This window comes from Onychomys torridus, chromosome 3, assembly GCF_903995425.1.
Source record: "Onychomys torridus chromosome 3, mOncTor1.1, whole genome shotgun sequence".
In the NCBI taxonomy this organism is placed as follows: domain Eukaryota; kingdom Metazoa; phylum Chordata; class Mammalia; order Rodentia; family Cricetidae; genus Onychomys; species Onychomys torridus.
In genome coordinates, this window is record NC_050445.1 from 160,435,101 (window position 1) to 160,453,229 (window position 18,129).

At 42.0% G+C, this 18,129-nt stretch overlaps 1 protein-coding gene across 4 annotated transcripts in view; it reads right to left on the minus strand.

Moving 5' to 3' along the window:
- Positions 1–508: 508 nt before the first annotated feature.
- Positions 509–18,129, minus strand: part of Dennd5b (DENN domain containing 5B) — a 141,354-nt gene continuing 123,733 nt past the window's right edge. For 3 of the 4 annotated variants that reach the window (XM_036180538.1, XM_036180537.1, XM_036180539.1), the window contains 7 exons: positions 15,596–15,741; positions 13,342–13,460; positions 11,851–12,038; positions 7,372–7,454; positions 6,225–6,351; positions 4,623–4,797; positions 509–1,387 (listed from right to left, as the gene is read on the minus strand). In XM_036180538.1, coding sequence (XP_036036431.1) covers positions 1,204–1,387; positions 4,623–4,797; positions 6,225–6,351; positions 7,372–7,454; positions 11,851–12,038; positions 13,342–13,460; positions 15,596–15,741 — 1,022 coding nt within the window. In that variant the 3' untranslated portion in view covers positions 509–1,203. Of the gene's footprint in view, positions 1,388–4,622; positions 4,798–6,224; positions 6,352–7,371; positions 7,455–11,850; positions 12,039–13,341; positions 13,461–15,595; positions 15,742–18,129 lie in introns of those variants that run through there. The other variant, XM_036180540.1, reaches the window with a different exon arrangement.

Consider the following 18,129-nt stretch of genomic DNA (forward strand, 5'->3'; position numbering starts at 1 on the left):
GTTATTTGCATTATCATGGTCAACAAATACTTTCACAAAAGCATTCCAAATCACACAGAGACCCCTCCCTTCTTCCACATTCCTTCCATTTCCTGAGGGGGGATGGGGCAGGCTGAGTGGGTGGCTGGAACCTAACAAAGACAGGGCTGGTAGTCTAACTCTGGTTACAGAGTTTAGATGGCCAAGTTGAAAGTACTGAGTAACAACTGTTTTTTTTTTTTTTTTTTTTTTTTGCAGTTATTATGACTATATGGCTAATACTGAAATTCATTATCTCCAAGGTACTCTCAAATGACAGTAATAAAAATTCCAAGAATGAAGCTACTTCATGTTGTTAATCTTTTCCAAAGTAAAGAAGCTATAACCCCACATTTAAATACACTTCTCAGGGCTTCCTGTGTTTTATTTCCAATTAGCCAAGCTCTTGGGATCTGGTATTTGCTGTGTGTATGTGTGTACTTGTGTTCTTAGGCAGGGTCTCACTATGTAGTTCTGTCTGGCCTGCAACTCAGAAAGATCCACCTGCCTCTGCCTCCCCAGTGCTGGGATTAAAGGTGGGAGCCACCAAGCCCTGCTGGGGTCTGGTATTTAAAATACTTTAATTCTATCTTTTACTTGTACCAATTGAAAAACTTTCCCCAAACTGGAGAAGTGACTCATAATTCACGAATTAAACGATTTATAAAGGTACAATGAGGACTACTGTACAGTATGTAAAGCTGTATACATTCACCACATATAGGATGGAACTCCAGGAAGGATGGCCGCTTCAGAATGCTTTCTGGGTTCCTTTGTGATACCTGGAGGGAAAAAGAAGCCTGATGGGTTGCCCTATTTACATATTTACTGGCTTCTTCCTGACTAGCACCACTCTCCCCACCCCCAATGTTTTTAAGCTACTTATTTTAAGTCACAGGAATATTCAATCTAAGAAAAGTATCTTATTAGAGTAATATAATTTCTTAAAGATAGCATATTTACACACATCTAACACATGAAAATACTCTGTTTTATACTAAATTTCAGGTTCAAATGAACTACAATACAGCACTTTGCCGTGTGTGCAGAGTGGAGATTGTTCAAACTGAGCTTCTAGTGCACTGCCCAGGCAGTGCTCACTAATGTCAGACCAGTCCAAATAGGTCCCATAATTGGGGAAGGTTCAGGAGCCGGGGGGAGGATGAAGAGTTTCTGTCAGCTGGTTTATACATCAACTCCTTTGATTAGAGACCCTTCCAAGACTATGGTGAAATCCTGAATGGTCTGCAGAATTCGAATAAGGGAGTTGACAGTCATGTGGTCTCGAAGAAGTGCACTCTCTTCATACATTCGGGTGATGGCAGGACATTCTGCTAGCAATGGAATCCACTGTGGGAGCAGGTGATCCCTACAGATCGAAACAGAAATAGCATCTGAGATCTAAGGAATACATTGTAACTGTGTCTTTCCTTTTTAATTATCAGCCTATTGAAACAATCATACTACACTAAATTAGGAGTTTTCCCAAGAGCAGCTGTGGTGCACACACCTGTTCAGTCCAAGCACTCGGGAAGCAGGCTAGTCAGAACTACACAGTGAAACCCTGTCTCAAAATAAAATAAAAGTTCCCCAAGGAATCTTCTCCAGGGAGAAGGCTGAAGTTTTGGGAGCCATCAGAGGAAGACTCACCCACAACAAAAACAAAAAAGGCAACTTGTCAGGTGGCTTGTAGGTGTGACTTGGAGCTTAGACAATGATGGGTAGGATGACATCTTGGTGGCACTGCTTTGTAGTTATGATCTCTTTTCTCCTATTCAATCCTGCCTCTCAAGTCAGAGCCCTACCATGGACTAGGAGTATAGATATCTGTCTCTCTTCCCAACGTGGCCACATTGAATACATCTCCCACTTTCTGCTTCTCATTATTTTTTAAGAAAACTTACTTATGTTTGTGTGCCTGTGTGGGTTTGTGCCGTGTGCACACAGTGCCTGTGGAGGCCAAAAGTGCTCGCACCCTCTGGAGTCAGTTACAGGTGTTATTTGCTGGCTGACATGGGTGCTGGGAGTGAACTCTGGAAGAGCCACGAGTGCTCTTAACTGTGGAGCCATCTCCCTAGGCCCTCTCATGGTCCAGCTTAGTCTGCTGGCCATGTTCAGCCTGGATTCTTCCCTCTGCCTGCTTTCTCCATTATATCTACAGTAAAAAATATTTATACATACATTAGTGGTCATCATCCTCTTAATTTCATTGTTCAGTTAATAACTTTGCTAATTAACTCAGTATTCCCCAGTACTCCATCTCAGTGTCCCTCTCAAACCCCTCCCGAACAAGTGCGGCGAGGAAGGCACTTATGCTGAGCTTCATCCTTTGCTTCTTCTGATTTTCTTTCTTTTTTTCTTTTTCTTTTTTTTTTTTTTTTTGAAATAATCTCTCCTTATTTAGCTCATTTCGGCATCAAATTTACCCAGAGAGTTGGGGTTGGGTGTGTGTGGGGTGGGGTGGGGTGTGTGTGTGTGTGTGTGGATGTGTGGTGTGTGTGTGTGTGTGTGTGTGTGTGTGTGTGTGTAAGAAACACTAAATGCTGGGCTGTGGTGGCGCACGCCTTTAATCCCAGCACTCGGGAGGCGGAGGCAGGCAGATCTGTGTGACTTTGAGGCCAGCCTGGTCTACTGAGCTGGCTACAGAGATCTGGGATAGGCATCAAAACTACACAGAGAAACCCTGTTTTGAGGGAAAAAGAGACAGACAGACAGACAGACAGACACACTAAATGACTGAATGAGTTAAGGTAGACATTCATGATTTCAAAGTTAGTTTATTTCCTTTAATTTTTCCCCCCTGACACAGGATTTCTCTGTGTAGCCCTAGCTGTCTCAGAACTCACTCTGTAGCCCAGGCTGGCCTTAAACTCACAGAGATCTCCCTGCCTCTGCCTCCCAAGTACTGAGATTGAAGATGTGTACCACCATCTCCCAGCTTCTTTTATTATTATTTTTTATATTACTACTAGTATTATAAATATTTTTGGCTGCCGGGCAGTGGTGGTGCACACCTTTAATCCCAGCACTCTGCAGAGGCAGGCAGATCTCTGTAGGTTCAAGGCCAGCCTGGTCTACAAAGCAAGTTCTAGAACAACTAGGGTTACACAGAGAAACCCTGTCTCAAAGAACATAAAGCAAAATAAACAATAAAAACAATAAAATTTTAATTTTTACTGAATTTATTTATTCTTCCCTCGTACCTCCCTATTTCCCTCCCTCTCAAACCCCCCCCTCCACCTAGTGCTGAACCTAGGTCATTGTACACACTGGGTATAGGCTCTACCACGAAGCCCCATCTCTGGTCCTTTTTTCATATCTTGAGACAGTGTCTCAATAAATTCCCTGGTCTGGTCTTGAACTTGCTCTGTAGCCAAAGCAGTACCTAAACTTGTGATCTGTCTGCCTTTGCCTCCTGAAGAGCTGGTGTTACAGACCAGTGCCAGGAGGATTGGCTGTTTTCTTACTATGTGATTTTGGGATAGTTTGCTAATGTATTTGGGCCTCATCTATTTCCTATTTTCTCACTTATAAAATAGGTAGATGGGGCTGGAGAGATGGCTCAGTGTTTAATAGCACTTGTTGCTTTTGCAGAAGATCTAGGTTCAGTTTCTAGGACTGACATGGTGCTCACAACTAACTCTAGCACCCTCTTCTGGTTTCTGCAGGTACCAGGCACTTAGCACATACACACATGCAGGGAAAAGAACATATATTTGTTTATTTTTGCCTTTTAATGACAGGACTTCGCTGTAACCCTGGTTGTCCTGGAACTTGATTTGTGGACCAAAGATCTTCATGTCTCTGTTTCCTGAGTGCTGGGATTAATGGTATGAGCCACAAATGTTGGGATTCTGCCGCCACTCCAGCTGTGTGACTGCACATGTGCAGTTCAGGAGCTAAGCAAGGGGTCTTGCATTTTACGTCACCGGTGTGCACTGGTGATTATGTGCACACAGCATGGTCATGCAATCAGCGCATATGTGGCACAGCTCCGGCATGTTCACAGGAACCCTTAAAAAGCCCAGGCACACACCTTTAATCCCAGCACTCGGGAGGCAGAGGCAGGCGGATCTCTGTGAGTTCGAGGCCAGCCTGGGCTACCAAGTGAGTTCCAGGAGAGGTTCAAAGCTACATAGGGAAACCCTGTCTCAAAAAAAAAAAAAAAAAAAAAAAAAAAAGCCATACACTGACCCCCACCCCTCCTCTCCTCTCTCTGTTCACTGTCTCTGTCTCTCTCTGCTCTCTGCATGAGCTTCTCCCCAGGCCTGCTCTTTTGTTCCTCCTACCCCCAAATAAAGCTCTGATATTGGGTTTTGTCGGCCTCATGATCTTTCTGCACTGTAACCAGTGCTGCTTATCATTTTTAACACCCCCCCCCCAGCAAGGTAAACCATTTACACACAAAATAAAAATACAGAAATCTTTTTAAGAAATGAGTAAATCAGTTGCTACTATAACAAAAAGGTACCCAGAACACAGCAGTCTCATGCATGATAAAAGCTGGAAAGAAGAAACCCAAGAGAAATGGGCATAACCTAGGGTAACTTTTCAAGGCTCACGTTACCCACGAAACAAACGTAAAGAAGGCCTTGACCCGGTACCTTGTTCCAAGGCAAACTAGAATCTGGAACTTGCCGTCCTTCCCAATGTTCCTGGGTGCGGTGTTGATGGCATTCACATAGTGGCAGAAGGCTTTGCAGGGTGATTTCTGAATGAGCACGTCATCTTCACTGTCTAAAATCTGGTCAGTGGTTTCAAAGTAAGCCACTGCTTTCTCTGAGGAAGACAAGCAGAATCACACCACACCATAATAGTTATATACAGAAATGTCAAAACTTCATATGTAGTAAAAACCGTCATCTAATTTATCCTGGAAACTCTGAAGCTTGGCCTCATAGTCAGTCCTCTAATCCAAATCATTGCTTTACCACTGATTTCAGAATGAATTATAGAGATTTGTGGTTCATGACAAAAGAGTATGATTCCTGGTACTGGGACTAAAGTTGAGTGCCACCACTGCCTGGCAGTAATTTATTTTCTAATCAAGACCACATTCCAGAGGGTCGGAAGGTTTATTCTTTTTAAATACCTTCATGAAACAGAATTTGTCATTTAAAAAAATAATAATAATAATTTAAAAAAGAGAAAAGAAAAAGAGCCAAGAAAGGAAAGGAGGAGAATGATCTCCTTCCAGGAATAACAACACAGTGACCATTTGACCATCAAGACAGTGGCTTCTTCTAGAATGGCCACCTTCAGTTAGATTATTAAATGTACCTAAATAGGCCCTGTGGAGTACTGACTAAATCTGAGAAGAGAGATGTAGTATGCAGACAACAGAGTCAGGAGCAGTAAAATTCTAAACTTTCCAGAAAAGGGGGAAAAAAATCACTCTTAGGTGCCTTGTCAATTTCCCTTTCTTTGTTTGAAAGTTTGGAGTAAATGTAGGCCTACTTTACAAACACAAAATGGCTCACTGAACCTTTAAAGAAACTGAGAGTTCTAGAATTCTACATACCTAAAGAAAAAAACAGTCACAAAATTCAGGATGTTTTTTAAAAGATTTATTTTTTTTTAAGATTTATTTATTTATTATGTATATAGTGTTCTGCCTGAATATACACCTTCCTGCCAGAAGAGGGCATCAGATCTCATTATAGATGGTTGATAGACACCACATGGTTGTAGAACTCTGCACCTCTGGGGGGGCAGCCGGTACCTTAATCTCTGAGCCATCTCCCCAGCCCACTTTAAAATATTTTTTTTATCTTTATTTTATGTGTATGGGAGTTTTGCCTGCCTGTATGTTTGTTTATGTACCATGGGAGCACAGTACCTTTAGATGCCAGCAAAGGACATCACATCCCCAGAACAGAGTTAAACAGAGTTGTGTGCCATCATGTGGATGCTGAGTCCTTTGGAAGAGCAGCCAGTGGTCTTAACTGCTGAGCCATCTCTCCAGCCCCCTCTTTTATTTTATTAAATACTTATTTTGTGTGTGTACGTGTAGAGGCAACTTGTGGGAGTCAGCTCTTCCCTTCCACTTGTAGGTCCCTGGGGTCAAACTCAATGCCTCTACTAGTTGAGTCCTCACTAGCCCCAAAACATACTGGTGTATTACTACTTTTTATTAATTTTGGCTTTCTGAGTTTTTAAAGAAACATTTCGGTGGCTTTATAATAACATACATCTACTGAATTTACCTACAAAGTCCCAGATGAAGACATTCTTGTGAAAGATGCGGGCAGATTTGAACCCATGATGGAAAACTTGTTCCAGTGCAGCAACCAGACCATTTTCTCCACATAGCAGCACTGTGAGGCTTCCTCTCTGTAAACCACAATGTTAACACGGTGACAAGGAAATTCTGCTGCTTCTATGATTAAACCAAACCAAACCAAACCAAACCAAAACCAAAACCAACCAACACTGGAGGGGCTGTAGAGATGGCTCAGTGGTACAGGGCACTGGCTGTTCTTTCAGAGGACCGGGGTACAGTTCTTATCACCCACACTATGGCTCACAATCATCCTTAACTATAGTTTCAAGGGAACTCATGCTCTCTTCTAGCTTCCCAGTCTTCAGGTACATGTGGTACACAGACATACATGCAAGTAAAATACTTATACATATGAAATAAAGTAGCCCTCTACCCCTAATAACAACCACACTTGAGAAACAAGAGATGAGGTATAGTGATATTTTATTTGTATTGAAATGTGATTTTATTTGTATGTTAATAAAGTTGCCTTGAGGTCAGAGCAAGCCAGAGCAGAAGCTGGGTGGTAGTGGTGCACGCCTTTAATCTCAGCACTTGGGAGGCAGAGCTAGGTAGATCTCTGTGTGTTCAACGACACAGCCAGCATGGCAGACACATGCCTTTAATCTCGATACCAACTATAGAAGACCTGGAGGTCTGTACAAACAGGCAGTGACGAGGAGGTCATGTGGCTGGGTTTACAACCAATGAGAAAACAGAACAGAAAATCTATAAAAAAGATAGGACGCACAGAAGTAGGTCTCTTGCGCAAAGGAAGAACAGCAGAAGCAGTGAAGGGTAAGGTTTTCCACTCTTGCTCTGACATCGTGGTTTTTAACTCTGCAATTAGTTCTGTGTTTCTTATTTAACAAGCCGGTTACATCTACAATGAGGGTAGCCAGGTGGGGGTGGTGCATGACCTTAATCCCAGCACTCATGAGGCAGAGGCAGGTGGATTTTGAGTCCAGCTGGTCTACAGAACGAGTTTCAGGATAGCCAGGGCTGTACAGAGAAACTCTGTCTCAAAAAAAAAAAAAAAAAAAAAAAAAAAAAGGCCCACCATACATATAGTTTTATTGCCCCCATAATACCTCCTTTTCAGGTTTGTGAAAATGTTTCACAATATTGTTCACAGCTTCTCCAATTCCTTCCTGGATCTGTCCAGCATTGGGTTCTGCAAAATAATTAATAGTGTCTACATTTTTGTGAGAAATAAATAAACCCAAATATTATGGAATATTTAGCTGTAGGTCTCTGCAGGAAAAAAATTCATCCAAACAAGCTAGCTTTTCCAGAGACTCCATGGATTTTGCCACTGGACAAAATGGCCAAGTTCAAGGGCTTGTGATGCACTGGAAAAGAATCCAAGAGATCTTGAGACTCAAATCCCAGCCACATTACCTGCAAACTATAACCCAAGCCAAGTGTCTAATTTCCTCTGGCTTTTCTCAACTAAAAATAATTGAAAAACAAAATAAAACCAAAACCCAACAAGCCAACAAACATTCCTCCCTGAGAAAACAGAACAAGATATTCAGTGAAATCACCTGTCAGGGTTCCTATCATGAAATGCCATGCCACAACTCCCCAGACATGAGGGGTGAAGTGGGGAAGACTCCCTCCTTTCATCATGACTAAAGAGGTTCCTTGCTGAGAATCTTGTAGGTACATGCTAAGGCATCTGAGGCTCTCAATGACCTGTGTGCAGTTCTGCTGTTGTGGTTTAAGGGAAGAGGCCAGATACCATGTGGTGCCCTGGCTAGAAGTCAGGCTTTCCTCCCTTCTGGACTCGTCACTCGCCTTATTCCATTCCCCCAGTGAGTACCTGTTCATCTATGCTTCTTTCTAGACAGGTTGGTGGGCTGCTTGAATGGGACTGGAATCACTGTGGTGGTTTGACTAAGAATGACCCCCCACAGGCTCATATATTTGAACGCTAGGTCCTGGTGGAACTGTTTGGGAAGGATTAGGAGGAGTGGCCTTGTTAAAGGAAGTATGTAACTGATGGTGTGCTCTGAGGTTTCAAAAGCCCACACCATTCCCAGTTACAGGCCCCACCTCTGCTTCAAGGTTGTGGTTCAAGGTATAAACTTTTGTCTACGCTTTAGTGTCATGCCTGCCTGCTACCATGCTTCCTGCCAGACTGTCATGGATTCACCCTCTGAAACTATCAACTCCAAATTAAATGCTTTCTTTTAGAATTTGCCTTGGTCATGGTGTTTTAATCACAGCAGTAGAAAAGTAACTAAGACAAAACCACCTTGTTTACCACATACTAAGACTAGTTCATTTATTTTTAGGGTCTTATGTAGTTCCAGCTGGCATCAAACTCACTATGAATTTGAGGATGAGGATGGCCTTGTACTTCTGATCTACCTACCTTGATATCTTCAACAGTGGAATTATGAACATGAGCCACCATGCCTGGTTTATGTGATGCTGAGAACTGAACTGAGAACTTGCTTCTTGCTACACAAGCCCTCTACCAACAGAAATATTAATCCACATGGTGGTTTGAAGTAGAATGGTCTCCACAGGCTCATATACTTGAATGTCTGGTTCCCAGTTGGTGGACTGTTTATGAAGGAATAGGAGGTGTGGCCTTGTTGGAGGAGGTGTGTCACTGAGGATGGGCTTTGAGGTTTCTAAGATTTATTTATTGATGTATATGGGTGTTTTATTTGCATGTACAACATCTGCACATCAGAAGAGGGCATCAGATCCCATGAGACTTCTGTTATAGAAGACAGTTGTGAGCTACCACGTGAGTGCTGGGAATTGAACTCTTTTTTTTTTTTTTGAGACAGGGTTTCTCTGTGTAGTTTTGGTGCCTGTTCTGGATCTCGCTCTGTAGACCAGGCTGGCTTTGAACTCACAGAGATCCACCTGGCTCTGCCTCTCGAGTGCTGGGATTCAAGGTGTGTACCACCACCGCCTGGCTGGGAATTGAACTCTTAATCATCTTTCCAGCCCCGTGGGGCTTTTAGGTTTCAAAAGCTCATGCCAGGCCCAGTTTCTCTTTCTGTCTCCATCTCGTGAATCAGATGGGAGCTCTAAGGCACTGCCCAGTGCCATGCCTGCCAGCCTGTTACCATGACTGCGGACTAACCCTCTGAAACTATAAGCAAAGCCCCAATTAATGCTTTTTCTTTCCTTTTCTTCTTCTTTTTTTTTTTTTTCAAGTCAGGGTTTCTTTGTGTAGCCCTGGCTGTCCTGGAACTCTCTCTGTAGACCAGGCTGGCCTGAAACTCGGAGATCTGCTTGCCTGCCTCCTTAGAGCTGGGATTAAAGGAATGTGCCACCACCGTCCAGCTAAAATGCTTGTTCTATAAGTTGCTTAGGTCATGGCAATAGAGCAAGCAGTGACTAAGATAATCTTTAACCCCAAGAATAGTTGCAAAATAAAAAAAGGGTAAGCAAATTTTATCTAGAGTCAGAAGAAGTAGGTAATAAGAGATAAATAGGGTGTGTGTGAGTTGGCTGTGGTAGTGTATACCTTTAATGATAGCATTTGGAAGGCAGAGGTAGTAGGCAGATCTCTGTGAGTTCAAGGATAGCCGGGTTTACATAGTGAGTTCCAGGCCACAAACTTACAGGGTGAGACCTGCCTTAAAAAAAAAAAAAAAAAAAAGTGTATGTGCAGCTTGCAACCATCTGTAACTACAGCTAACTACAGCCCCAGGGGACTCACTACCCTCTGTTGGCCTTCAAGGGCACCCCCCAACCCACACACATAAAATAAAGGGGAGGAAGTTGTGTAGTGCTAGAGCATATGCTTAGCACACACAGCTTTCTTGTCATAGAGACTAAGTGACCTGATAGTTTCTTAGGCTAGGCATATAGCACACACCTTTAATCCCAGCATCTGGGACACAGAAGCAGGTACATCTCTGTAAACTCAAGGCTAGCCTGGTCTATATAGTGAGTGCCAGGCCAGCCAGGCATAGTGAGACCTGTCTCAAAAATAAAAGGTGTGTGTGTGTGTGTGTGTATGTGTGTGTGTGTGTGTGTGTGTGTGTGTGTGTGTGTGTGAGAGAGAGAGAGAGAGAGAGAGAGAGAGAGAGAGAGAGAGAGAGAGAGAGCGCTCTTGCACTTGTGAAGGTACTGAGTGTCTTCCTCTAACAATATATGATGCCTTATTTTTTGAGACAGGCTCCCTCACTGACCTCAGAGCTCACCTATTGGTAAGCTGGGTAGTGAGCTTTAGGAATCCATGGGTGCTGGAGATCTGAACTCAAGTCCTCAGGTTTATGCAGCAAATACTTTACCCACTTTCCCAATTCTATCCACCTTATTTATTTTCTAAAAATACATTTTCTCTCCAAACCCTTGAATCTTGCTTTTAAAATTTTATTTTTATTACTTTAGTTATGTGTATGTATGTGGCTGGGATAAGGTATATACATATAAGTGCATTTTGCATGCAGAGGCCAGAGGTGTGATCCCTCTAGGTTGGAGTTCTAAGTGGTTGTGAACTTCCTGGTGTGGGTGCTGGGAATGGAACTCAGGTTCTCTGGAAGAGCAATATGTGCTCTTCACTGTTGAGCATCTCTTCAGTCCTTATCTACCTTATTTTTTTTTCAAATAATTCATTTATTTATTTTATGTACATTGGTGTCTGCCTTCATGTATGTCTGGAGTCTCCTGGAACTGGAGTTATAGACAGTTGTGAGCTGCCATATGGGTGCTGGGAATTGAACCCGGGTCCTCTGGAAGAGCAATCAATGCTCTTAACTGCTGTGCTATCTCTCCAGCTCCCTAGCTCAGATTTTTGAGACAGGGACTCTTACTGAACCTGGTGCTTATCAATTTGGCTGTGCTGGCTAGTTAGTGAGTTCTGTCTCTACCTCTGCCCCAACACTATCCTGCTCTGGGCTTACAGATATATGGTGATATTTTATTTGTGCTGAAATGTGATTTTATTTGTATGTTAATAAATAAAGTTGCCTGGGGGTCAGAGCTAATAATAATAGCAAGCCATAGCAGAAGTCCGGCAGTGGTAGCACAGGCCCTTAATCCCAATCACAGGACAGGTAGATCTCTGTGTGTTCAAGGACACCAGCAGCATAGAGACACACACCTTTAATCTCAATACCAACCATAGAAGACCTGGAGGTCTGTATAGACAGGCAGTGAGGAGGAGGTCATGTGGCTGGGTTTATAACCAATGAGAAGGCAGAACAGAAAGTCAATAAAGAGACAGATACACAGGAAGTAGGTCTCTTTTCTAAGGGGAAGGACGGCAGCGCAGCCAAAGGTAAGAAGGCGGTTTTAAGTCTCAGCTCTTAGCTACTGCTCTGACCTCTTGGGCTTTTAACTCTGCATTTGGCTCTGTGTTTCTTATTTAATAAGATTGTTACATCTACATAGATGCATGCCTGAAGCTTTTCCCATGGGTATTGGGAATCAAACTCAGATCCTTATGTTTGGGGAGAAGGCACTTTACCTTCTGAGTCATTCCCCAGGCCCTTCTTTTTAAATCTCCCCACCACAATTCATGAACACAACTGTCTTGTGGAGAATGAGCCACAGAAGCCTTCGCTATCTGAAGCACACCAGAAACAACTCACTGGCAGTCTTTCCTGTGAGTGAAGTAATACTCAGTCTCCTGGTTGTTGTGGGAGACTTCTGCTGTGGTGGAGTCCGACACTGCTTCCCCAGGTCTTCATCTGAAGCTGATGCCATCAATTCTCCAATAAGAATTCTCTCCAGGCTTCCATCATCAATGCCTTTCCCCAGCCACCGCCCACATGGGAATCTGATAGGGTCAGGAAAAAAAATCTGATTTAAAATCTTTTGAATCTTTGTTGTGAACTCTACTCTCCAGAGATCACATGAATCTATACTTTTAAAACCAGATTTTTGTTTTGTTTTCATTTTGAGATGGGGTCTTACTCTGTTGGTAAGGCTATCCTAGAATTACTATGTGAAGGTGCTCAGGCTGGTCTCTAACTCTAGACAATCTTCTGCTTCAGTTTCTGGAGTACTGGGATTACAGGTATGAGTGACATCATGACTGGCTTCCACTAGTTTTAATTAAAGATTTAAAAATGGCATTGTAGGTGAAGTTCATGATGCTAATATCTGAGGATTGTTTATTTCACCATGAAAAATTTCAAATATAGAAAAGTAGAGAACAGCTAGGTGTGATAATATATACCTTTAATTCTAGAACTTAGGAGGCAGAGCTCTGTGAATTCCAAGACAGCTCGGTCTATTCCAGTGCTACATAGAGAGAACATATATAGACATACTCTTAAATTAAAAAAAATATTATTTTATATGTATGAGTGTTTGTCTGCATGCATGTCTATGTGTCATGTGTATGCCTGTACCTGCAGAGGCCAGAGTGTGTCCTGGATCTCTGGAACTAGAGTTACAGACAATTGTGATCTGCTATGAGGGTGTTAAAAACCGAAAGCTTCAAGCACTCTTAAACATGAAGCTACTTCTCTAGCCTCTACAATCTGCTTTTACCAAAGATTAAGTATTTTTTCTTATTCATGTGTATGTATGTATGTATGTATGTATGTATGTATGTATGTGCATGTGTGCCTTTGTGTGTGCTTGTGTGCACATGTGTGCAGATGCATGTGAGTATCCATAGAGGCCAGCAAAGGCACTAGATATCCCGGGGCTGTAGTTACAGGTAGTTGTAAGCTACCTGAGGTGGGTGCAGAGATCTGAACTTGGGTTATTGGAAGAGTACCAAGTGCTCTTAATTGCTGAGCCATGTGCTCCAATATTTATTATTATTATTATTATTATTATTATTATTATTATTATTATTATTGTCTCCATGTACCCTTGGCTGTTCTAGAACTCACTTTATAGACCAGGTTGGCCTCACACTCACAGATATCTGCCTGTCTCTGCCTCCTGAGTGCTGGGATTTATACAATCACACCTGGCCAACTTTATGTACTATAAATAGAACAAAATAATACATCTCCCAAAAAACTAGTTCAGGGGCAGTGGGAAGGCTTTAGGAAGATTTAAAACATTTTGTTACCTAAAGAGCTTTGAGACAAAGAATTCTGCTCCTAAGTCCATTTACTCACCTATATGTATGTCCTGTGATTTCATTTCTCACCATGACACAATCCACTAGCCATTTAGCTAACAGTCCAGAGTTATCATGGCCAATCTGAACAGTAGTGAGCTTTCCCAGGTTCTGGCACTGTAGAGACAGGACCACAAATTATTCTGTACTCATTTCTTTTCTATACCTTTCAGCTTTGGCAGTGAACTCTGGCTCAATCTAATACTTACAGAGACCTACTCTGTACAATGTGCTAAGCTTAATGTCATACACAGCCTCCATGTATTCTTTGCTCTCAGGGACTTTCATACAATGAGAGAGGAGATGGACATTGACTACCAAGTGGAGTGCTTGAGGTGCTGGACTAGAAATGTAAACCAGTCTTTGAAGAATGATGGAGAAAGAACATTTATTTCTATTTGGGGAATCCAGAAACAGAATCACTGATAATGATTTATGTCTTAACTGAAGGGTAAAAAGGATTTCAGTAAGTTGGGGAAGGTCTTATTTAGATTGACTTACAGCAAATAGCCGATTAAAAAAAAATCACTGATATTTTTATATTTTTTAACAGGGGACTAGAGTGGTAGAGTGCTTGCCTAGCATGTTCGGGGCCCTGATCTATTAGAGAAGTTTAAAAAGCTATTTGGAAAACTCATCTTACCTACAAGGGATATATTCTAAGACTCTCGGTATGTGCATGAAACTGCCTTAATATCAAACCTACATATACTGTATTTTTCCTATATGCATTGCGATGTTGCCACACATACCAGAGTTTTCTCTTATGATGTGGGGCCACTAATAAGTAACAAGCAACTGCCACACCTAAACAGTTAATCTGATAACCTGAATTCTTACTAAGTAAGGAACAGGAGCGTAACACATATGTCATGTTAGACAAAGACAGAATTCATGGCTGACACAGGAACAGCACAGATTTCATTGTGCTGTTTATAATGGTTTAGAATAAAAAAACTTATAAATTGTGAACTGAGGGTATAGTTCAATGGTGGAATTCTTGCAGATCACGTGTAAGGCTCTGGGTTTATTCCGTTGTAACAAAAACTAAGAATGTGTAAACAACTCTCACACTCAAAATTTTTAATTTTTGTTTTGTTTCTGAGACAGTTTCGTTATGTAGCCCAGGATGGCTTTGAACATTCTTCTGCTTCTATCTCCTGAGCGCTGGCACTCTAGGTATGTGTCACATGACTGGCTCTTTATTTTTTTGCTTTTTGAGACACGAACTCACGTAACCCAGACTGACTTCAAACCTACTATGTAGCTGAGGATGGCCTTGAATTTCTGACACTCCTTGTCTCTGCTTCTCAAGTGCCAAGGTTATTAGGAATACACCACATGCTCAACTTTTATGAATTTTTGTTTTTGGAATTTTCCACTTTATATTTTTGGACTACAATTAACACCAGGTACTACAACTGTAGAAAGTGAAACTATGAATGAACTGTAGTTATTAATGTCCTTGCTGGCCCATTGTGGACATGGACAAAAATCAATGGTAATAGGAATTGCAAAAAATGGATGCTAATTAAATTCTGACTTAAAAAATCTGATAATGAGAGGATCACAGACTGACTATATGCTGGACCATAACATCAGAGCTGCAAGTTTTAAAAGCATTTGTCTTCTTTGTGTATCAGTGAAAGGCATCATGTGACTCAGCTAAGAAATGCAGCTACCAGTAGAGAGAGAAAGAAGACAGGACTTACAATTCAGTTTTGTTCCACAACTAGCAGGCCAAGAAACCCAAGGTTTTTAACTTTTACACACAAATAGATGTGAGTCTGCCACATGCATAAAGCCAAACGGACCATTGGGCTATGGACTATGATTCCAAGTGAAAATGGCTATTCCTGGGCCCCAAGGAACATGGATGAGAATAGAACATTCAGTTAGTATTATTTCTCTCCTGAAATACAAAGAGTTATTTTACTCCTCAAATATTAGGACCAACCTCAAACCACTTCAGGGAAAGCATTTATTTAACACTCTCTGTTTGTCATGTTCTGTGTCATGTTCGTGTTAGGCACTGGGAATCAAGGAACAGGACCTGGTAAAGCCTACTACAAGTAGAAAAATAGGGTTTAGCAATGAAAATAAAAAACAAACTAGTGTTAAGCTGCTTCAGACAATAAGGATATGATAACAAATGACCCTATATGTTTGCATGCTCCTTTATTTCATTTGTTTCAATGGAAAAGCAAAACCAGAGTTCTTCTGAAGAACTCGAAAGGTATTAGCTAACCTACCTCAAAAGTCATCTCAAGTAGGTTTTTTGGAATCTGCATTACTCCTGTGTCTCCTAGCTCTCCTGAAACACAAATCCACGGGTTTGATGTAATGATCGCATTGCTCAGCTTTTTAATTGGAATGATCACTGATCTATAAGGAATCACTGAAAGAAAAACAAAAAGCGAATTAAAAAAATCACATTTATCCAGAACTAGTTGCTTTTAAGATATATTTTGCCTTTTTATTTTATTTACTTACTTTTTTTTTTTTTTTTTTGAGACAGGGTTTCGCTGTGTAGCTTTGGAGCCTGTCCTGTCCTAGAACTTGCTCTGTAGACCAGGCTGGCCTCAAACTCACAGAGATCCGCCTGCCTCTGCCTCTCAAGTACTGGGATTAAAGGCATGTGTCACCACCAACCAGCTATTTTATTTTATTTTTATGTGCATGAATGTTTTGCCTGCATGCATGTATGCACACCACATCTGTGTTAGTGACCACAGAGGTCAAAGGATAAAGTCAGATTCCTGGAACTGGAGTTATGGTACTAGAGTTATGTGGGTGCTGGAAACTAAACCCAGGTCCTCAGCAAGAACAAGTGTTCTTAGCCACTGAATCATCTCTTTAGCCTCTGATATTTGGCTTTTTATGATTAATTTTTAAGATGTATTCATAAGGGCCAGTGAGGTGGCTCAGTGGTTAAAGGTACTTGTCATCAAGCCTGACAACCTGAATTCAATCCTGGAACCTGCACAGTGGAAGGAGAGAACCAATTCCTACAGAATGCTAAGATTAGGTTATTGAGGTAACTCATATACAAGGAATCCGGAAGAACCAGATGTGCTGAGATATATATGAAGCCTTTCCAGTGGCCTCACCATTAGATGTCACCATTGCATCATGGACCTTGCTAAATATAAAAGCATGAGAAAATTTGGAATTTAAAGCAGAAATCATGTAAGGTGCTGCTGACTGTTGGCTCATTCATGGGTTCCTACTTACCTAGCTTTTTTTTTTTTCTCTCCTCGGAGCTGAGGACTGAACCCAGGGCCTTGTGCTTGCTAGGCAAGCACTCTATCACTGAGCTAAATCCCCAATCCCTTAGCTAGCCTTCCCCCCCCCCCCCCCAGACAGGGTTTCTCTGTGCAGCTTTGCGCCTGTCCTAGATCTCACTGTAGACCAGGCTGGCCTTGAACTCACAGAGATCCATCTGCCTCTGCATCCCGAGTGCTGAGATTACAGGTGTGTGCCACCACTGCCCAGCTAGCTAGCTTTTTTATACAGCCTGGGGTCACCTGTGCAGGGAATGGTGCAGCCCAGCCCTCCAGGATCAATTTACAACCAAGGGGGCAAAAAAGGGAAAATGAAACCCTAACAGACATGCCAATAGGCTAATATGATCTGCATAAGTCCTCAACTGAGACTCCCTTCTTCCGCCGTATAAAGCTGCCAGTTAAAGTAACTAGGGTGCTCATCTCTTGGTGGACAAGCCCAGTTCAGCATCCCTCTAAGGTTTCTGCTTTAAGAATTTACCTGGGAGGCTGGAGAGATGGCTCAGTGGTTAAGAGTACAGGCTGCTCTTCCAGAGGACCTGGGTTCAATTCCCAGCACTTACACAGAAGCTTACAACTATAACTCCAGTTCCAGGAGATCTGACACCATCATACCAATTCTTGCCCTGACTTCCTTCAAGGACAGACTGTAACCTCTAAACTGGAATAATCTCTTTCTTCTCCTAGTTTGCCTTTGGTCATGGTGTTTGTCATGGCCTCAGAGAGGAAACCAGGACACCAGAATACTTTACATGTTCCAATGCCTCAAGCTGAAAGTTTCTCAGATAAAGAGAAACCTACAGACACAGAATGCTTTAAGATGTTCTTAGGCATTTTACAATTGTGTGTGTGATGTGCCTGTGTGAGTGTTGGTACATGTGTGTCATGGCTCATATATATAAGTTAGAGGACAATTCTCAGAATTGGTTTTCTTTCCTCCTTTCCATAGGTGCCAGGCATTGAATTCAGGTCACTGGGATTGTGTGGAAAGTGCCTTTTTCTGCTTGAGACATCTTGCTAGTCCTTTTTTGTTTGTTTTGAGACTTGATTTATGTATCTCATTCTGTCCTTGAAAATAGCTGAGGATGAGCATGTTTTTAGCCATTTTTTCTTTTACAATCTTAAAAAAAACGTGTGTGCGCGCGTGTGCCTATACTTGTCACCTTGGTGCATGTGTAAAGCTCAGAGGACAACTTCTGGGAATCATATCTTTCCAGTATGGGAGCTAAACTCAGGCTGTTGGGCTTTGGGGTGAACGCCCTTATTCACTGAGCTATTTTGCTTGGCTCTCCCTTTCTTTTGAGATAGAACTTTCCTGTGCGGGCTAGGCAAGCCTTGAATTTTTGATCTTCTTGCCTTTGCAGGGTTTATAAGAGCTACATGCCCAGTCTTTAGACTTTTTCTTTTGATTTTTTGAGACAGGGTTTCTTTGTGTAGACTTGGCTGTCCTGGAACTCTCCTGTAGTCCAGGCTGGCCTCCACTTCCCGAGTGCTGGGATTAA